The sequence below is a fragment of the Lolium rigidum genome, chromosome 1 (assembly GCF_022539505.1).
Source record: "Lolium rigidum isolate FL_2022 chromosome 1, APGP_CSIRO_Lrig_0.1, whole genome shotgun sequence".
NCBI lineage: Eukaryota > Viridiplantae > Streptophyta > Magnoliopsida > Poales > Poaceae > Lolium > Lolium rigidum.
The window spans coordinates 250,340,882-250,359,574 of record NC_061508.1 but is presented as its reverse complement, the minus strand read 5'-3'; the positions used below and the strand labels follow the sequence as shown (position 1 = coordinate 250,359,574).

The 18,693-nt window shown below is 46.7% G+C and overlaps 2 protein-coding genes across 2 annotated transcripts; one reads left to right on the top strand and one right to left on the bottom strand.

The window, feature by feature from the left end:
• Positions 1-92: 92 nt before the first annotated feature.
• Positions 93-5,705, bottom strand: LOC124692543 (15-cis-phytoene desaturase, chloroplastic/chromoplastic). The gene is made up of 15 exons (XM_047225942.1): positions 5,528-5,705; positions 4,560-4,833; positions 4,331-4,463; positions 4,132-4,220; positions 3,917-3,974; positions 3,297-3,452; positions 2,910-3,058; positions 2,314-2,433; positions 1,858-2,071; positions 1,685-1,787; positions 1,548-1,595; positions 1,336-1,381; positions 757-944; positions 490-652; positions 93-379 (listed from the first exon to the last, which is right to left on the bottom strand). Exons 2-15 carry the CDS (start codon positions 4,761-4,763, stop codon positions 308-310), a joined length of 1,743 nt encoding a protein of 580 aa, XP_047081898.1. The 5' UTR covers positions 4,764-4,833; positions 5,528-5,705; the 3' UTR covers positions 93-307.
• A 2,807-nt stretch (positions 5,706-8,512) lies between these two features.
• Positions 8,513-13,448, top strand: LOC124692552 (ATPase 10, plasma membrane-type-like). Its single transcript, XM_047225949.1, has 20 exons — positions 8,513-8,570; positions 8,691-8,787; positions 8,881-9,000; positions 9,167-9,265; positions 9,399-9,536; positions 9,605-9,739; positions 9,817-9,996; positions 10,093-10,299; positions 10,388-10,507; positions 10,621-10,740; positions 10,815-10,937; positions 11,078-11,182; positions 11,298-11,840; positions 11,925-11,957; positions 12,033-12,114; positions 12,219-12,379; positions 12,463-12,636; positions 12,751-12,933; positions 13,011-13,180; positions 13,352-13,448. The coding sequence occupies exons 2-20, from the start codon at positions 8,719-8,721 to the stop codon at positions 13,446-13,448; spliced, it is 2,859 nt and encodes a 952-aa protein (XP_047081905.1). The 5' UTR covers positions 8,513-8,570; positions 8,691-8,718.
• The last annotated feature ends 5,245 nt before the right edge of the window (positions 13,449-18,693 follow it).

The window sequence follows — 18,693 nt, the reverse complement described above, 5'->3', positions numbered from 1 at the left end:
TTTTGCTGACACGAACCTTAGGTTTTAATGTTTACACAATTCCAGAAAAGTAAGCGGTTAATGATCCAGTTCCCAATTGTTGCAAATGAAGATAATATCTAAGATCCCTTTTTTATCACTTTTGCCTTCCGGAAAGGTCTAACGTAAGAATTGCTATATGGATCAGAGCTGCTTTTATGCAGCTTCTCGTTTTACAGATTTCCTTTTTCACAATATGGATATCAGCTCAATCACCTGTTCAACTCTACAACAGTGTGAAAATACCACAGAATGTGCTAAGAATGAATTGTGTGCTAACTAAATACACCTAGGAAGCGACGGGAACTTCGGATTTTGTCTTCAGACTTTCCTGGCTCCTACGGGACAACAATTTAGAATCCTGCAAGCAGAGAGGTGATTTGACCACAATAATGCCATACCATAACGCACCAACACAACAATAGAAGTTTGACTCATCTATGTGCAACCAGAACCGTGGAGAGCATTTACCTGGACTATGGACTGGGCACAGAGCTTCCCGGATAAAACTGCACCCTCCATGGAAGCCAAATATTTCTGCTTCGTGTAATCGCCAGCCAGATAGAACCCTTCGATCGGTGATCGTTGCAGAGGTCGGCAAGGCTCACAATCTGGGATGGTCTTGTAAACAGATCTGTAACAGCGAGCCAGAAAAATATAAACAGTGTAAGAGAACAAGACCACATCAGGTGTCCTTTTGATTAATCATCAGGATGGGTGTTAGCAAAATGTCCTCACCTCGGCGTCTTCACAACATGGTATTTACGAATTTTTGCTTTACTCTGATCAGCAGCAATTTCATCAGGAAATAACTTGGCTAGCTCTTGCATGGTTGCTTCGATGATTTCAGCGTCGCTACGTCCAATCCATTCCTCTGCTGGAGCAAAGACCAACTCCAGCATTGAACGGTCTGGATCATAGTACTCCTGCATAGAGTTAAAGAACAAGGAAAAAATAAAATTACGAGTATGCATCCATGTCCTTCGTTCTTTCAGTTAAGCTAGCACGGTTATTCAGTTATTCTAACTAAAATGATTCACGAAATCAACAGCCAACGGACATGTTAGCAATGACAAAAATGCTATACTTCAGTAATTGATAACTACAATTTGCAATGCCAAAGGTATCTATAATTTTAAGTTCAATAATGATTCCTTCTTAGCAAAAGCATTTTGGGCCTTTGGTCAATAGTCCTCAAAGTACAATTCCGGTTAACCCGCAATCAATACTTAATATGGTGGATTCCAAGAAGAATACAGGATCACATGCCTCATACATTAGTATCTATGCAATACAAATAACTCCTTGAGTTAGTACCTTGCAAGCTACTGACATGTCTGCATAGACGCTTAAAAGGGGACTCCTGAAACAGAAGTGAACAAAATCAACATAAGAGACATCTGGTATTTGGTATCAAACAAAAACACATTCAAAGCATGTAGGGGTAAGATTGAAGACGCCCGATCTGAATACAAGACAAAAAAATGCACTAGGTGCCAAGAGGAAGATGAGAATGACGAAAGGAATACCTGCTGAAAAGAAGGTGGTCGTATGTGTTTTTCAGTTTTCTGTCAAACCTGAAATAACACATGAGGCAGGACCATATAAGTCGAACCAAAAACACAAAGATGTCTTGACTTAGAACCAATAGTTTCAATCAACTCACCATATATGAACATTGATGACAGGAACTCCCACCAACTTATCCAGCCTCTTGAAATAAGAGATCTCTCTCCACTGTTCCGGTACAAGAAGCTTGAAGATATCAACTGAATAACAGGCTAGTCAGTTAAACTGAACAGGTGTAAAGAAAACATGATTCTTGAAAATAAATCACACCTGGTGCAGCACAAACATAAGCATCTCCAGTTATTTGAGTCCCATCACTCAATGCAAAGTGCTTCACAGTCCCGTCAGGGTTCAGTTCAATTTTTTTAATACGAGAGTTCAGGCGGACCTCACCACCCAAAGACTGAATGTGGTTGACAATAGGCATACATAGCCTTTCAGGTGGATTACCATCCAAGAATGCCATTTTTGAGCCATGCTTCTCCTACAAATTTACGCAGTTCTTTTACTAAATGATAACGAAGGACCGATAACAAATACTCCCTCCGTCCCAAAAAGGATTTCTCAACTTTATCTAGATTCGCATGAATCTGCACACTAAAACTTATCTAGATTCATGCGTATTTAGAGAAAGTTGAGACATCCTTTTTAAGACGGAGGGAGTATTAGATATTTTGCAAATATGTAGCTATCTCTCCAGGAGGAATAGAGTAATTGGAGTTGTACCTGGAGAAAACGGTTTAGAGCAATAAGAATGCACTGCATGGATAACTCATCAGGGTTTATGAAATTGAGTGCCTTGGACATTGCAATAAAAACCTCATCGTTGACTCGATCAGGAACACCCTGTGCTGATTAAATAACTGTATCAGACACCATATGACTCCATTATTGAGAAGAACAAAAGAAAGAAACATCTGTATTACAAATAAGAAAAAGGAAATTAAGGATGTCTTGTATATTTAGCCTTCTTCATTATGTACATTTTCAGATTTTCAGCTCTAATAGTTTAACATGTTCTTTTACCTCGAGGGGAGGAGGTAGCACATCGTTGTGCATTTGGAATTTAATTACAAGATTAATAGAAATATAAGTATTACTTAAGCCTACATTGCATACAGAAGGGCTGGGTGGAAAAAAGTATGGAAACTTGAGCATATAGTTTCATTTATGGACCTAGCCACACTTCTTCATAAAAATATAACAATAGAAGGAAGGCAGCAATTTATCGCGTTACAACATATCCTCATATATCAAGTGTGAATTGAGACAGCTGTGTTCAGTACAAAGAGATGAGTCTAACTGACTTGGTGGGCTCATACCTGCTTTTCCATCCACTCTGAAACAGTTAAGCCATCTTGAGCTTCAACATAAGCTTGGCCACCAAGCATTGCTGGAAGAAGTCCAATAGCGAACTTCACCTTCTCCGGCCAAGTAAGCATTTCATTGTTCTTCAGTATGGCCCATATTCCTGTTAAATACATGCATAATCAATGATAAACTGACGTTGATGGGAAGAGAACAGCTGGATGGCCATGACAATGTTGTTTGCACTAATATACCCCACTAGTTGCATTCAAATATTAGCAAAATGAAAGAACTAACGCTAGGTGCATTCCTAAATTTTCTTGCCATTCTTTCATCTATTAAGCAACATTGTCATAGAGTGTTCCTTCCATTGCAAATACCAGGGCTATGTATGATCTTACCGTTTAAAGGCGCTGGCAAAACCTCTGGGAAATCAAAACGGCTGTATTCTCCTGGCTTGTTTGGCATGGCAAATATCATAGAGTGTTCCTTCCATTGCAAGCGATCATTAATACCAAGCTCACCAAACAAATTCTGTACGTTGGGATAAGCTCCAACTTAAAACCCAAAAAAAAACATATGGTTACATACATGCACAGAATGAGAAGTACCGTACACAAGCTACCGGCAGGGAGGAAAGGCTGGTAGAAGAGAATTTATAGACAAAAAAGAATTCAACCAGGCCAACAATGATGTATGGAACATTAAAATCTAAGCTACTGTATGCGTGAATCCCTTATATATTTCCATACAGTCACGCAAAAAACCCACTAAAAATATTATTAAGAGAATGAGGCCCATTAATAAAATGCAAACAACCTAAAAATTTGACAGTATGAAACTCTTCTCTTATTTGCAATTTCAGAACCTCAATGTGGCTCCTCAAAAATCACTTTGTACTTCACTCAAGGTGTTCTATCTTATTATTGTGTACATATTTGTCTGAGGCATCAAATACTATCTGTACACTGCCAATGGATATAACCTATACACAGAGTACAAAGGAAGTATCATAACTTACAGAAAATATGAAGACCAGTCTCATACCAATCACCATCTTCATCCTTCCAAGCAGCTAACTGTTCAAGGCCCACAAGGATAGAAGCAATCAAGCAACAATAATGGTAAAAGTGAAGGTGAGCTATTCAGAATGATGACAACAAATGAAAACTCAGATTAAGTTACCAGTATAATTTTAGGAGATTAGATAAGAAATGATGTAAGAAATTATCAAACCTTTCCACCCAAAACATCTCTGGCCTCAAGTAATATGGGTTTATGGCCAGCATCTGCTAGATACTTTGCAGTTGATAGTCCAGCCAATCCTGCACAATTCACGTCAGAGAGTAGTAACGCTTAGAGGCAATTTAATTCACTCAAGGGGTATCTAATTTGTGAAATTCATATATGTTCTAGCCCAGGAGTTACATCAGACCTGCACCAGCAATCACGATCTGTAATGGTTTACTGGGGCGTTCACTGCTTCTAAAAGATGAAGAAAGCTGCCCCGCTTCCAGATAGTTAATTGTGTTTTCCAGTGGAGGTCTTGGTAAATCCTGGGAAACAACCTGCAGAAAATGCAAACAATTATTTCAGAAGAAAATGGTATGGTGAGATAAAATAGAGAAACCACTTTATTTTCCGAACAGGGACGAAATCTTAACCTGCAGAGCAGCAAGCCCACGGCGCGATTTTTTCCCTCTATTCCTTGAGCCAAGAGACGCCAAACCAGCGCTCGTTGGGGAACTACTTTTCAGCGGCTGGACACTGCTGCTTGTGAAGCACCTCTGTGTATGAAGTTGCCCCACAAAGGACCGCACTTGCGCAGCTCCAGTTATGTTCATAGATGATAAGCAGCCGGTATCCATAACGAAGCAGCTGCTGGTAGATTCGATCTTGTCAACCCTGGTTTAGTCAACGATAAGCGCGAGAGGAGAGCTGCATAGTCAAGAAGAGCAATTAATGTCATCCATAGTCAAGAAGAGCAATTAAAATCATGCATAGTCAAGGGCCTCTGTTATGAATGCTAGCCGAGTGTGTCACAGGTCGACCGATCGAGACTAACATAACTTTGTAAACAAAAGTCACAATTTGCTGAGAAGCCAAATGACACAGAATTTGACCCACTCAACGTGGTGTGGTCTTTGAATTCGTAGAAATGCAGCATAAAAATATAGATAGAAGGAGCAGGGCAGTTGTATAGTGTAAGTTCAACCGGATATGATAGGCTTAAGGGATCCATTTATTTTTACAGTAGAAACATGAGTTCATTATTAACTAACTAAATAATTCCCTGAGTTGTTTCCCTGCGGCTGTGGTCCATTCAAATTTGCTGAACAAACAAATAATGCATGAAATGGGAAACTGGGATCTGGCTGTACAGTAATTCCTTAGTGTAAGTAATCAAGCATATGCAATCGGGGATTTCCAACGCCTGCCTCTAAAGTACTCCTCCTATAAACCCTGAGAAAATCCCCAATTCCAGAACTAATCCCCACCCCACCCCAACGCTTTGTGGATTCCTCCTAGTCCTAGTAGCGCACCGGCCCGGAGGATTAGCAGGGGAGAAACGGAAACCCCACCCGCAGCCAGCGGGTTGGTGCGGGAAGGGGCGCGCGCGGAGGAGGCTTACCGGAGGCGGAGAGGGAGCGGCGAGGCTTGGGTCAACGGGAGGGGAATGGGAGGGGCTCGGGAGTCCGGTATATTTATGGTGCGGGATAAGGCTCGTCGCCGGCTGGAGTTGGAGGTTTTGGGGCGGTGGGAAAGCGACAAAGCGGAGGGGATCACTGAGGCGAAGAAGATGTGGTCGTGGAGGATGCCGTTTGGCGCCTGCTGCGCTCTACGTTTGCCCTGGAATATACCGCCGCCGCGACACCTCACTCAGCACACCGGCCGGTTCAACACCAATTTCGCCGGCTTAAAATACTTGACCCTCTTTTGTTGGAGTATACTTCTTCAGTTCTAATAAATATTTGTTGTAGATTGTGAAAAACATGTGAACTACAAGATTGTATGAACATTTGACTGTGCAAAGAAAAGAAAAAAGTTCTTCCCGAAATATTATTTTTTTATAAAGGGAATATATTAATATCGAGAGATACCAATTATACCCAGCCTCTGCAACAACACACCACCATAATGGCACTACGGACGCACACAGCCAACAAAAGGTAAAGAAAACTAAGAAACAAAAGTCCCGCTACAGTATCTCGGGCCTAATAATAGCAATACATCCACCACCATGACAACACCTGAATTGCAGACTCTCCAAAAAACGACGCCTCCAAGAAGGGAACAGTGCTCTAACACCGTCGTCGCCCGATCAAAGATCTTAGGTTTTCACCCAGAAGATAGTCCCCACTCTCAAAACAATGCCTCCACCAAGGTCACTGCCAGGCACAACCAGTTAAGGCCAGACCTTGGGTTTTCACCCTGAAAGGTAGGACTCTACGCATCACATGTGTTGTCGCCCCCACTTTCATACCGCTGTTGTGAAGCCCGGACACCAAGAAAACCCCTCAACAGCGCTGAGACTTTAACCTCCCTTAGCTAGTCCTCCCCTCCGGCCTTCATGAAATTCTCTTCTTCCGACTTTCATCATGGATCCATAGTCACTTGATGTCAACAGAGAAAAAGAGCTTCGCGCCGCTCCCTCCAGAACCAAACGGTCGGAATAAAAGCATGGGTGCGCACGACCGAATATCTCACATCCAGCAAACTGCAGGCATCGTTGCACTGGTACATTCGCCGGTGGAGCATTCCGGAACTCAACATTCCGGCCAAATCGAGAGAAACCAGCCTCAAAAAGATCTTCATCTTCGCACAAGAAGAACCCTAGGACAGCCACCTTTCTTCAAAGAATCAGACGAACAGGCCCCCACGCCGCCATCCGTCGTCCAACACCGACAAACGAGGTTGAAGCAACCTCCACCGCAGAGACCTGGCGGGATCGAGCAGCAGGCCACAACCCACGCTACCCAGATCGGGCCCACGCAGCCCAGATCAACCCAGATCGGGCCAGATCAGCCCGCACGGTCGGCCGCCGGCAACGCCGCGCCGCCTCGCGCCGGCAGGCCTGGCCGCCGCCCGCCGGATCCCCGCGTCCGCCGCCGGATCCCCGCGTCCGCCGCCGGACGCACCACCACCGCGCAGCCCTTGAAGAATCGCCCCAGCGCGGAAGGGCTCCGCCTCGCTGCGCCTCCTTGCCCTCCGCCGTTTGGCAGCTGGGCGCCGCCACCACTGCCCGGGCCGGCGGTGGCAGCGGCCAGGGAGGCTCGGGAGGGCACGCTCTAGTCGCCGGTCTTGGGGCCCTCCGGAGCCGCCGCCGCGCGAGCAGCCCGGGAGGGAGTTACCCCAAAAGTCGAGTTGTACATGTTGAACTGGATTTATATTTTCATTCCAAGTATTAAAGCTGGTGCAGATGAATCATACGGAATAAATTATATGGATTGCTATAAAGAAGTCAAGTCTTGTCGTTGGAGCCTCTAGGGTTCCCCCCGAAACCATCGGGCCTAGAATTGGATTTTTAATATATAAGCTCACCTTCTACCTCACTTAGGTGAGACTACTCCATTAATCTCTCATTTATTGTTGCAAAGCTTCAACTTTGAGATCTCGCTCCCAACACTCGCATCATGTTTCTTTTAGGGAAAGATAGAGCATATACCTAGATCTACCACTTCATCAAAGGATATATGATTTCCTTTGTTTTCCTTTATGAATCTAAGTACTCATGGTGTTTGGGCTCCGTACAAGGAAGGAGATTGTCCAGGCGCCATTACTTTGTAGATTGTGCTTTGAGCAAGCTTCGGGAGATTCGAGGGTGTGGTGTGGCTCCGAAAAAATTTGTAAAGGTTTGGTGACTACCTTCAAGGGTACTACTACTAGATTGAGGCATTTTCCTTGTGTGAAAGTCTCAAGTAAAAGAAGATGGGGCGGTTTGTTGACTACCTTCAAGGATACTACTAATAGATCGAGGCATTTTCCTTGTGTGAATGTCTCAAGGAGAAAAGGATGAGGCATCTATGATGTATAGGGGGCATTTTGCCTCCGCGCCTCTCCAACGGGGAACTTTAGGATACATATGTGTCTCCCTATGTGGTTATTTCACATCCTTGCACTTTACTTATTTGTTCACTAGCTTATTATCTTGTTGATTTTGTTGAGCTAATTGTATCTTGCATATAGATTGTTGTCACCTAGTTGCATATCTAGAAAACCTATATTGTTGTTATCCGTAAATTTTAAGAAAAAAACAATACAAATATGCAGTTGCATATTCACCCCCTCTAGTCGACCTTTTCGATCATTTCACCTATAAGACAAAGCGACGTGGAAGGGTATGTTTTTGACGCTGGCATAGAAGATGGTGGCACAATTGCTGGGATCGGCGAAGCAGCGGCCCACGATGGCAGAGGTATTTCGGAGCTGTGAAGCCGCTACGGTGCTGTTCCACACATCCACTCGACCGGTTGGTTTGAAGCGACCGTCTGCTCACTGCCGTGGAAAGTTTGAATGGTGGATGGGCTTGGACGAACCATGATCCCAAAACGCGGGAAAAGGGGTAGCAGCCGGGCTCCACTTCCTCTTAACTCCTCATCGAGAGTAACCACCAAAATACATTGCCAACAGTACACGAGCGACTCCATTCCACCAGATTCTAAAAGACTTGAACGGTGAGTTCTTCCATCCGGCGTCACACTTCGTCTCCCCAAATATTTTCTTGAAACGAATGCGCAGACGTGCAGTTCTCTTCGTATGTGATCTCATTATGTTCTGATCGATGAACCTTGCAGACCTTCGCGCCGGCCTGAAGCTGCAAGCATGGATGATGACGGGCTGGGAAAACCGCTGCTTGGACCTGAGAGTTTCAGCACCGAAGACATTGATCTGGTAAGTTAATTTCATCAGTTAGGGTAGAGACTGCAATGTTCATGCTCCCAGCATTGTGTGCAAATGTCGTTCATGACAACGGTGCGTGAGCAGGGGAACCTGCCCCTGGAAGACGTCTTTGAGCAGCTGAGCACGTCCCGCAGTGGACTCTCTTCAGCGGATGTCGCGGAACGGCTGCAGCTGTTCGGCGCAAACCGACTGGAGGAGAAGCGTGTAAATTCACCATCTCTACTACTCCCTCCGTTCCTTTTTAATTGACTCGAATTTAGTACAAACTTGTACTAAATTCGAGTCAATTAAAAAAGAACGGAGGGAGTACTAAGTACTAACTCTCTGTTTACCTGTTCTGAATTCCTAAATTTTTTTTTATTTCTGACAGGAGAACAAGGTTCTCAAGTTCATCAGTTTCATGTGGAATCCATTGTCATGGGTGATGGAGGCAGCAGCAATCATGGCACTGGTCTTGGCAAACGGGGGTGTAAGTCAACTACTATGCTATGTTCTGCTACCGGTTCAGTCAAGAAAGTCTTTGAATTTTCAGGAGAAATGTACTATTCCTTAACAAAAGACGAGTGATGGAGTTATTTGGTGTTTGTTTCTTATTTCTTTAGAGTCAGGGTCCGGACTGGGAGGACTTCGTGGGAATTGTCTGCCTTCTGATCATCAACTCAACGATCAGCTTCGTGGAGGAGAACAACGCAGGCAATGCCGCGGCTTGTCTCATGGCCCGCTTGGCGCCTAAAACAAAGGTTTGTAGGAGTAGCATGCAAGCGATGATGCATTGATTTAGTCTGACCATGGCTTGGTATGACTGCAGGTTCTTAGAGATGGGAAATGGCAAGAGCTGGATGCTTCTGTATTGGTACCCGGGGACATCATCAGCATCAGGCTTGGTGACATTGTTCCTGCAGATGCGCGACTGCTCGAGGGGGATTCTCTCAAAATTGATCAGGCAATTACAATTACCATGTAGGCCTGATTGTTCTGTCAAGTGATCTGGTCTCTTACTGTTTATTTTCAATCTTTCAGTCAGCTCTCACTGGAGAATCCTTACCTGTCACCAAAAGAACTGGCGACCTAGTATTCACTGGTTCAACATGCAAGCATGGTGAGATCGAAGCTGTCGTCATCGCAACCGGAGTCCGCTCTTTCTTCGGGAAGGCAGCTCATTTGGTGGACTCTACAGAGGTTGTTGGCCATTTCCAGAAGGCAAGTCACCACACTAGAATGTCATTTGATGTGTTGAGCATTAGTTGCACGGAAGTGTCTATGGGGTGAGCTGAATTTTCCTACTGAAAATTTCAGGTTCTTACCTGCATAGGCAACTTTTGTATCTGCTCCATCGTGGTTGGGGTGATCGTCGAGGTTATCGTCATGTTCGCGGTCCAGCACCGGTCATACCGGGTCGGAATTAACAATGTGCTTGTGCTTCTGATCGGAGGGATACCGATTGCGATGCCGACTGTTTTGTCGGTCACACTTGCAATAGGTTCTCATCACCTATCTCAACAGGTGGTGTCTGGATATATTGCTTCCACCTCTGTTCAGTTAACAGAGTATATGTATTGTGGATCACAGAATTTTTTCTGAAACTTTGCAGGGTGCCATCACCAAAAGGATGACAGCCATTGAGGAGATGGCAGGAATGGATGTTCTCTGCTGTGACAAAACCGGAACGCTCACTGTCAACCATCTTACTGTCGACAAAAACCTAATCGAGGTGCTTCCCTTTGCACCTAAAAAAGGAGTATAGTCACCTTTCAAATTTTAAAAATTATGCAGTGTAACGGTTTTCATGCAAAGCTTATCCATCCATCATTTTGGTAAGTTCAGGTTTTCAGCGGAGGAATGGACAGGGACATGATTATCCTGTTGGCTGCAAGAGCATCAAGAGTGGAGAACCAAGATGCTATCGACATGGCCATCATAAACATGCTTGCTGATCCCAAAGAGGTTCTGAATCTGTTTCACTTGATCTGAGCCTGCACATTAATAATGGTTCACGGACGTTACCTGTTCATCGTCAGGCACGCGCTAACATCACTGAAGTTCACTTTCTCCCATTCAATCCCGTCGACAAAAGGACGGCGATAACATACATTGATTATGGTGGCAATTGGTTCCGGGTCAGCAAAGGTGCTGCTGAGCAGGTACTCCTCTCCACCTGTTGAAGAAATTCATCAGTGTATCTCAGTGCTGCTAAATGCTAACTGTCAACAAAATGGGACTTTATTTACAGTGTTTAGCCATAGCCTAGAACATCTCTGATCTGATTTTGATCATCTTACAGATCCTCAACCTGTGCTACAACAAGGATGACATCGCCGAGAAGGTGGAGCGTGTCGTCAACAGATTTGCGGAGAGGGGCCTCCGATCACTAGCAGTTGCTTACCAGGTACTTGTAATTAAGTAATATCAGACTCATAGTAGTTCAAGTAGTAGTCTAGTAGCACCAAGTGAAACACTGCAGTCTAAATTCTGAAGCACTGCCATTTGATAACTGAGATCAGGAGGTCCCGGAGAAATCAAGGCACGGCCATGGCGGGCCGTGGGTCTTCTGCGGCTTGCTGCCACTGTTCGACCCGCCGCGGCACGACAGTGCCGAAACCATCCGCAAGGCACTGGATCTCGGCGTGTGCGTGAAGATGGTCACCGGCGACCACCTGGCCATCGCCAAGGAGACAGGCCGGCGCCTCGGGACAGGGACCAACATGCACCCGTCGGAGGCGCTGTTCGGCCGCGGTGGCGATCGGGCGGCGGCTCCGGTGGAGGAGCTCGTGGAGAGCGCGGACGGGTTTGCGGGCGTGTTCCCGGAGCACAAGCACGAGATCGTGCGGATCCTGCAGGCGCAGGGCCACGTGTGCGGGATGACTGGAGACGGCGTGAACGACGCGCCAGCGCTGAAGAAGGCCGACATCGGCATTGCAGTGTCCGACGCGACGGACGCTGCCAGGGCAGCCGCCGACATCGTGCTCACGGAGCCCGGCCTCAGCGTCATCGTCTCCGCCGTCCTCACCAGCCGCACCATCTTCCAGCGCATGAAGAACTACACGGTAGATTTGAGTTCAGTTTCTGTCGCTTCGTGTTCTTGTACCAGTACAATTTTGCTTCTGACGATTTATGCCTTACCGACGCAGATTTATGCAGTGTCCATCACTATACGGATAGTGGTAAGAATGCAGGAATCTGATAATGATCTGGTGATCAATAGGCATTGCACTAATATGTGTCTTGTACGGTTGCAGCTTGGGTTTGTTCTTCTGGCGTCAATATGGGAATACGATTTTCCTCCATTTATGGTCCTGATCATAGCCATACTGAACGATGGTAATGCACTAGTAACTCTGAACTTATCATGTGAGAATGAGGCTTGCTGCATCCGGAACCGATGCTAATAGCTCGCAATGTTATCGATGTGTCACCGTGATCAGGGACTATCATGGCGATATCGAAGGATCGAGTGAAGCCATCGCGGAGACCGGATAGCTGGAGGTTGAACGAGATCTTCGCAACCGGGGTTGTCATAGGGACGTACCTCGCACTGGTGACGGTGCTGTTCTACTGGGCAGTCACAAGAACCACATTCTTCGAGGTAGAAACATTCGGTTCAAACAAGTAAACCTCCAAGACTGAATGTATTTTGACCCATAATGATTCCATGTTTCTGAATCACAGTCTCACTTCAGTGTGGGATCTCTGAAGAGTGACACCGAGAAGATCTCGTCGGCAATGTACCTGCAGGTCAGCATCATCAGCCAGGCCCTGATATTCGTCACGCGCAGCAGGGGCCTCTCCTTCCTCGACAGGCCAGGGACTCTGCTCGTCTGCGCTTTCGTCCTAGCTCAGCTGGTAAAGCTTTTGAAATTTCCCATCACGCGCGCAACGATGCGTGGTTTGTAGACTTGTAGTAGTAACTGACAAAAAATGCAAGGCGGATTCTTGATCGGCGTCTCTATCTGCAAGGTGGCTACCCTCGTAGCAGTGTACGCCACAGTCAGCTTCGCGTCGATCAGCGGCATCGGGTGGCGCTGGGCCGGCGTCATATGGCTGTACAGCTTGGTGTTCTACGTCCCGCTCGATCTGATCAAGATCGCCGTCCGCTACACCCTCAGCGGCGAGGCGTGGAACCTTCTCTTCGACAGGAAGGTACATCACACTTGCTCAGACTGTTAGAGCAACCACTCTGGTTCATGCCTACACATGTTCATTACTTCATTTTTCAGACTGCATTTGCAATGAGAAGAGACCACGGTAAGGAGGCGAGGTGGGCGCTGTCGAAGAGAGGCGGCGTGCAGCGGAGGGCGCTCTCTGACCATCTCATCAGCAGCAGGACGCCGCCGTATCGGCATTCTCTCGCTGCAGAGCACGCGAAGAGGCGCGCCGAAATCTCCAGGTACAACAATATTCTACTACCTCCGTTCCATAATATAGGATGTTTTGGCAAACTAAACGTCTTACATTAAGGAACAGAGCTAATAGCATTCTTCCCAACACCGCAAAATTGCAAAGTAATTTCATGGAAGGGACGCTCAGAAAGTGTAGTAACGTTTTGTTCCTTTAGCAGGCTGGGAGAAACACACGCTCTGAGGGCGCACGTCGAGTCTATGATGAAGCTCAAGCGTGTGGGTTCGCACGTCGTCGGGTCAGCGCACTCCCTTTGATGATCTGCTCCGGATGCCTTGAAATGGTATTCCCTCTGTTCATAAAAGAATGTCGAAAATTTGTCCAAATTCGACTGTATCTATTCACTAAAACGTGTCTAGATACATTTGAATATGGGCAAACTTCCAACATGCTTTTATGGACAGAGGTAGTATGAATGTTCAGAGGAAAATGCAGCAGCTACTTCTCCTGAAACAGTGCCACGCAATGATCACACCCAATGATCCGATGATCTTGCTTTTGTAAGCTGATACGGACAGCAGCAATTTTAGTTATCAGGAGTTTTGATATGGCTATGTTTATTCGGGGCACTCGTAGATGATTTAAGTTAGATAACCTGCCAGCAATAAAATGTGATGTCAGGGTACCGCAGCACATTTTAACGAGAGTTTCAGTAGGGATACACAAGGACAACATTGACTCTGCCACCTACCATCTCAGTCTTAGTAAAAATCCTGCGTTTTTTTCAAGGCATTACAAGCGTTTGCTTCCATGCTACGCTTCAAATGAGATTTGTTACATACATATAATTTTTTGTTGCATTTCCATATGTGAATGCTGCAATGTTTTTTGCTTGTTTTTTATATTACATAAGCGGAAAATTAAATCAAGGAAAGCCCTAACCAAAACCCCTAACCTAGCGCCCCCAAGGACCCCCCTCCCCCTCCCCCGCAGCGCCACCGCCGGAGAAAAAAAAATCAAAGAAAATTAAATCAAGGAAAGCCCTAACCAAAACCCCTAACCTAGCGCCCCCAAGGACCCTCCCTCCCCCTCCCCCGCAGCGCCGCCGCCGGAGGGGGCGCCGGCGCAGCCGGGCGCGCCTCAAGGATGGTGGCGGCGGGGCGGTTCTTCTCCGCCTCTAATCTTCCCCTCGCGTTTCCCGGCGCAGGGGCGCTGCAGGCGGAAGCGGCGGCCACGGGCGGGCGCGCGGCGGGCTCGAGCGGGCGTGCGGCGCCCACAGGCGGGCGCGTGGCTGCCTTGCTAGCTTGACCCAACGAAGATGCCCCGGGTGGCCGCGGCGGTGGAGACTCTGGGGCACGACGGTTGTCGGCGCCGGGGTGGGTCTTTCCCTGCGTCGTCTTGGCGTAGGGGCGCACGGGGCTGGCCTTGGTGCTGGATGCCGGCGGTTGGACGACGGTGGCACGGCGAACTGGCGGCGGCATGGGTCCAATCTGGGTCCGATCTGGGCCTACGGTGGCTCGGTCGCTGCTTTGCCTTCCATGGCCTGCTGCGAGGACAGCCTTGGCCGTGTCGTTCGAGCAACCATGGGTAGCGGCACCGGATTCATGGCCGGGGTACGCAACTTCTGCCGAGTCTTCTTATCTGCGGCCGCCATGGGCTTGGCGGCGACGACTTAGCGAGGCGATGATCGATTTCTGAACCTCCTTCGTCGTCGTCGGGCGGCGGATGGCGGCATGGGGGCTGTTTCGTCCGCGTCGAAGAATAAAGGTGGTGGTTCTACGATTCTTATCGCACCAAGTTTGAAGATTTGTTGGATGCTTGTTCCCACCAGTTTGGGTGGATTGTCGGGTTCCGGAAGGCCCTGCCGGCGAAATTCATTGAACGATAAATGCCTGAAGATTACTAGATTGGGTGGTTTCGGTCGTTCGCACCCATGTTTTTTTATCTGACCGTTTGGTTTCAGAGGGAGCGCTTCGAAGCTCTGCTGGCTGTTAATATCATGGAGTTCGTTTTCTTTCCATGGTGCTAGCGGAGAAGGTCATCAAGCCAAGATCGGTGGAATAGCTATGATGGTCGGATCTTGGTGGTGAGGTGGAATTGGCTTGGTGCTTCGTGACTTGAAACAGTGAATTGGTATGTGGGGGCGACTGCATAGGAGAAGTTCAGAGTCTTATCTTTCAGGGTGAAAGCCCAAGGTCTGGCCTTAATTGGTTGTGTCTGGCAATGTTTTTGTTGAAGACATTGTTTTGAGAGAGATGACTTTCTTCAGGGTGAAAACCTAAGATCTATGATCGGGCGACGACAGCGTTTGTGCAATGTTTCCTTATTGGAGGCGTCGCTTACGGCGAAGCTGATCTTCTGGTGTTGTCTTGATGGTGTTAGTGTTGCTGTTTCAAATTATGGATCTCTGTAGCGAGACCTTTCGTCGCAACGACCGAATGTATCTAAAACAACTAGTAGTGAGTTAAATTATTCACAAATTTCAACCAAAAAGTTCTATTAGCAAAAAAGAAATGAAAGGAAAGGCGGTTGGTCGCAGGGTATCATTGCTCGGCCAGGGCCGTGTTAGAGCATCTCTAGCAAACCAGGTCTATCGGCCTCGAATTTAAACTTCTGGCCAATGTATAGATTTGGACGATTTTTTACAGAATAGAACCCGTACACACGTGTGGCCCTCTATTTCGTATAGCCCACCGAAAACTTCCTCGTGTGGCCGCTATATGTACCGGCCGTAGTATACAAGCGCAAACCTGAGCTCTTCCCCACCGCATCCTCTACCCCTCTGCCACATTCCCCTCCGCAATTCTGCCATCAAGGACCGCACCGCGCCCGAAACCTACAGATCTTGCACCCCCGTCACACTATATCGTCGAGGAGGTCTTCAATCGGAGTCGGGACGCGGCCGAGAAGGTCACGGGGCATCCTCGCACGGAACCGCCTGCGACAACGACGAGGCGCATAAGCGACGCTCGAACGCGGCGCTCGGTGCCACAACAACTTCGGCCTCACGTAGGTGCCCACGTTCTTCCTTTGAGGCCAACAACACGGAGTCGGGGCGAGCTTCCTCTCCTCTTCCGGCGAAGATGGAGGAGCGCGCACACGAGAAGATCAACCATGAAGACTTCTGCGATGATGCCGACCTCGACCGGGGTCACCATGTTGATCGGAAAATGGTCCCGCCTATTGCTTGCGTGGACTGCCAAGCGCCGGCTACAAGGACAAGGATTTGAATGACCTCCTCTTCTGCACGGGCGTCATCATCGAGCGAGAGAACCTAGTGAGGGAGGAGGAGGGTAAGTTCAATTTCAAACTAACAAATGTTTTGCAAAAAAAGCATAAACTCTTCCATTGAAGGATGGTTTTTATTTTTAGGTTAGACTAGTTGAGCAGTTTCGATTAAGGTTTTATTAGTTTATTATTGGAAACTAAATCAAAGATTTTCAGGATACATCGAAGAGATTAAAAATTAAAAATTAAAGTCGTGCTATAAGAGTAAGAATTCCGCGGATCCTTTCCGCGCTAATCACATAAAGAGGGTAAGGACCCGCTAAGCTCCTACATTTTCATGTTTACAATTTGATCCCTTTGATTACTATAGAGATGAACCCAATCCAGAATATGAACCGTAAAAGAAAACACCTACTAAACCAATCACATGAACAATGCCTATAAGCTAAAGAGAAATTCTTGCAGTAGTATCGGCTATTTCCCCTACTTTCCTCCACATTTTATCAAGTGGTCATGCTAGGACAAAAACAGTCATGGATAGTTATAAGGAGGAGAAGAAGTGGCACCGGAACATTTATAACGTATGATGTATTTTTACGGAATATTTGATAAGGAAGTACACATAACAATCAATGAAAACATGGTAGCACAACAATCTAGTTGATAAACAACAACTATCAATAATTATATCACAAGAATAATATTGGCAGATTATAAGATATGGTTGGATTAGCTTGTTTGACTAGATTGTGCATTTTTACCCAACTAAACGAGCTACTCACCAGCTAGGTGAACTCAGCTCATTTAGCTTGTACTTATTAACGGAAAAATTGAAACGCAGCTCAACTCGTTATGCGTCGAGTTTGAGTGGAGGCGAGTCCGGTCACGAGCTATCTCGCAACTTTCGTGTTTTAATTCCATGCCTAATATAATTGGCTCCGGTGAGGCATCTGAAGCTACATTTTGGAAGAATCAGGGTTAGCGGCGACCAAATTAGGTTAGATGTTGCCATGAACTTAAGTTTGAAACTATGTACAAACTGAGGGCTGCTATATTTATATGTTACCTGAATGCCGACTAACAAAATGTGTTTCACTCACATGTGTCCGTGTTTTAAAATTTGAAGGGTGAGCATCTATAGCAGAATTTTTAAAAGTGATCAAACCCTTAAAATAACATTTTTTCACAATTTTTGTAGAAAACATAGACCCGAAAAGATCCTTTAAAATCGTAGGACTCTTAAGTTTTTTTGAAGGGCACACAAATAGTTTGCACCGAGAAAATTACAAAAAAACCACCACATATCAGGCAGATGTTTTAGAAAACCACCACTATTCGAAAAAGTTTTAAAAAACAACCACTCTACGGTTAACACGTTGCAAGATGCACTGATTCATGTCCGAACTGTTTTTAATGAGGAAACTGACATTCTGGGCCCACTGTCAGGCTTACGTGGCACAACTTAGACAGCGGGCGTTAACGTCCATTAACGGCGTGGCCGGTGCCCTAACATCCCCCGTTCCGACAGGGTTGGAGGCAGTCCACCTCACTTCTCCCTCTCCCGCTCACGCACGGTAGCCATGCCTGCGGCAAATTCGTCCGGTCTGACCTCACCGATCGGCGGCGCCGGAGTTGGAAGATACGGTGGCGTTGAGGGAGAGGGTGGAGACGGCGAGTTTGCTGATTTGGGGGGCCTACTTGCGGTGGCAGGTTCGTCCAACCTCACCTCACCGGTCGGCGGCGCCGGAGCTGGAAGAGATGGTGGCATTGATGGTGAGGGTGGCGATGGAGACTTTGCCGATCTGTGGGGGCCAGGTCGCGGCGGACGTGGATTGCTGCTGGAGCTTGACTGCGGTGACCCTCAAGTTTTATTCATCGGAGAAGGCTGCCGCCGCCGCCGTGGCCAAGGTTTGGAAGGAGCACCCTACCGACAGCACCCGTTGGACATCTGGATTCCTCGGCGGCATCGAGTAAGTAATTCTTTTCTCACATCTTTTCCACTGTGTTACCGATTTGGTCTAGGTTGTGGAATGCAAAATAGAGAACTAAATATTCTTCATCTCAATATTTGTAGTCTGGATGACGAAACATGGGATGTAAGGTTCAATTTAGATGGACATGACAATTTAAAACGTTGTTTATGCCGATTAGACATCACATACCTGAATTTGCTAGCTCTAATTGAGGGAGAGGGGTATGGAATCAATGACTGCATGTATTTTGTGAAAGAAAAGGACAAAGGGATTGCTGGAATGGAATGGAAGTACTGGACGGAATGAGCAAGGTGGAGCATATGATTGAGCTATATGAGGAGAAGAAGTGCATAAATGTCAC

Coding starts and splice junctions, on each gene's coding strand:
- LOC124692543 (XM_047225942.1), bottom strand. CDS start 4,763: ATGGATACCGGCTGCTTATCATCTATGAACATAACTGGAGCTGCGCAA. Junction 1,788..1,857: donor TTATGTTTGTGCTGCACCAG/GTGTGATTTATT, acceptor CCTGTTATTCAG/TTGATATCTTCAAGCTTCTT. Junction 1,596..1,684: donor GTCATCAATGTTCATATATG/GTGAGTTGATTG, acceptor GTGTTATTTCAG/GTTTGACAGAAAACTGAAAA.
- LOC124692552 (XM_047225949.1), top strand. CDS start 8,719: ATGGATGATGACGGGCTGGGAAAACCGCTGCTTGGACCTGAGAGTTTC. Junction 9,266..9,398: donor TGGTCTTGGCAAACGGGGGT/GTAAGTCAACTA, acceptor TTATTTCTTTAG/AGTCAGGGTCCGGACTGGGA. Junction 11,841..11,924: donor AGCGCATGAAGAACTACACG/GTAGATTTGAGT, acceptor TTACCGACGCAG/ATTTATGCAGTGTCCATCAC.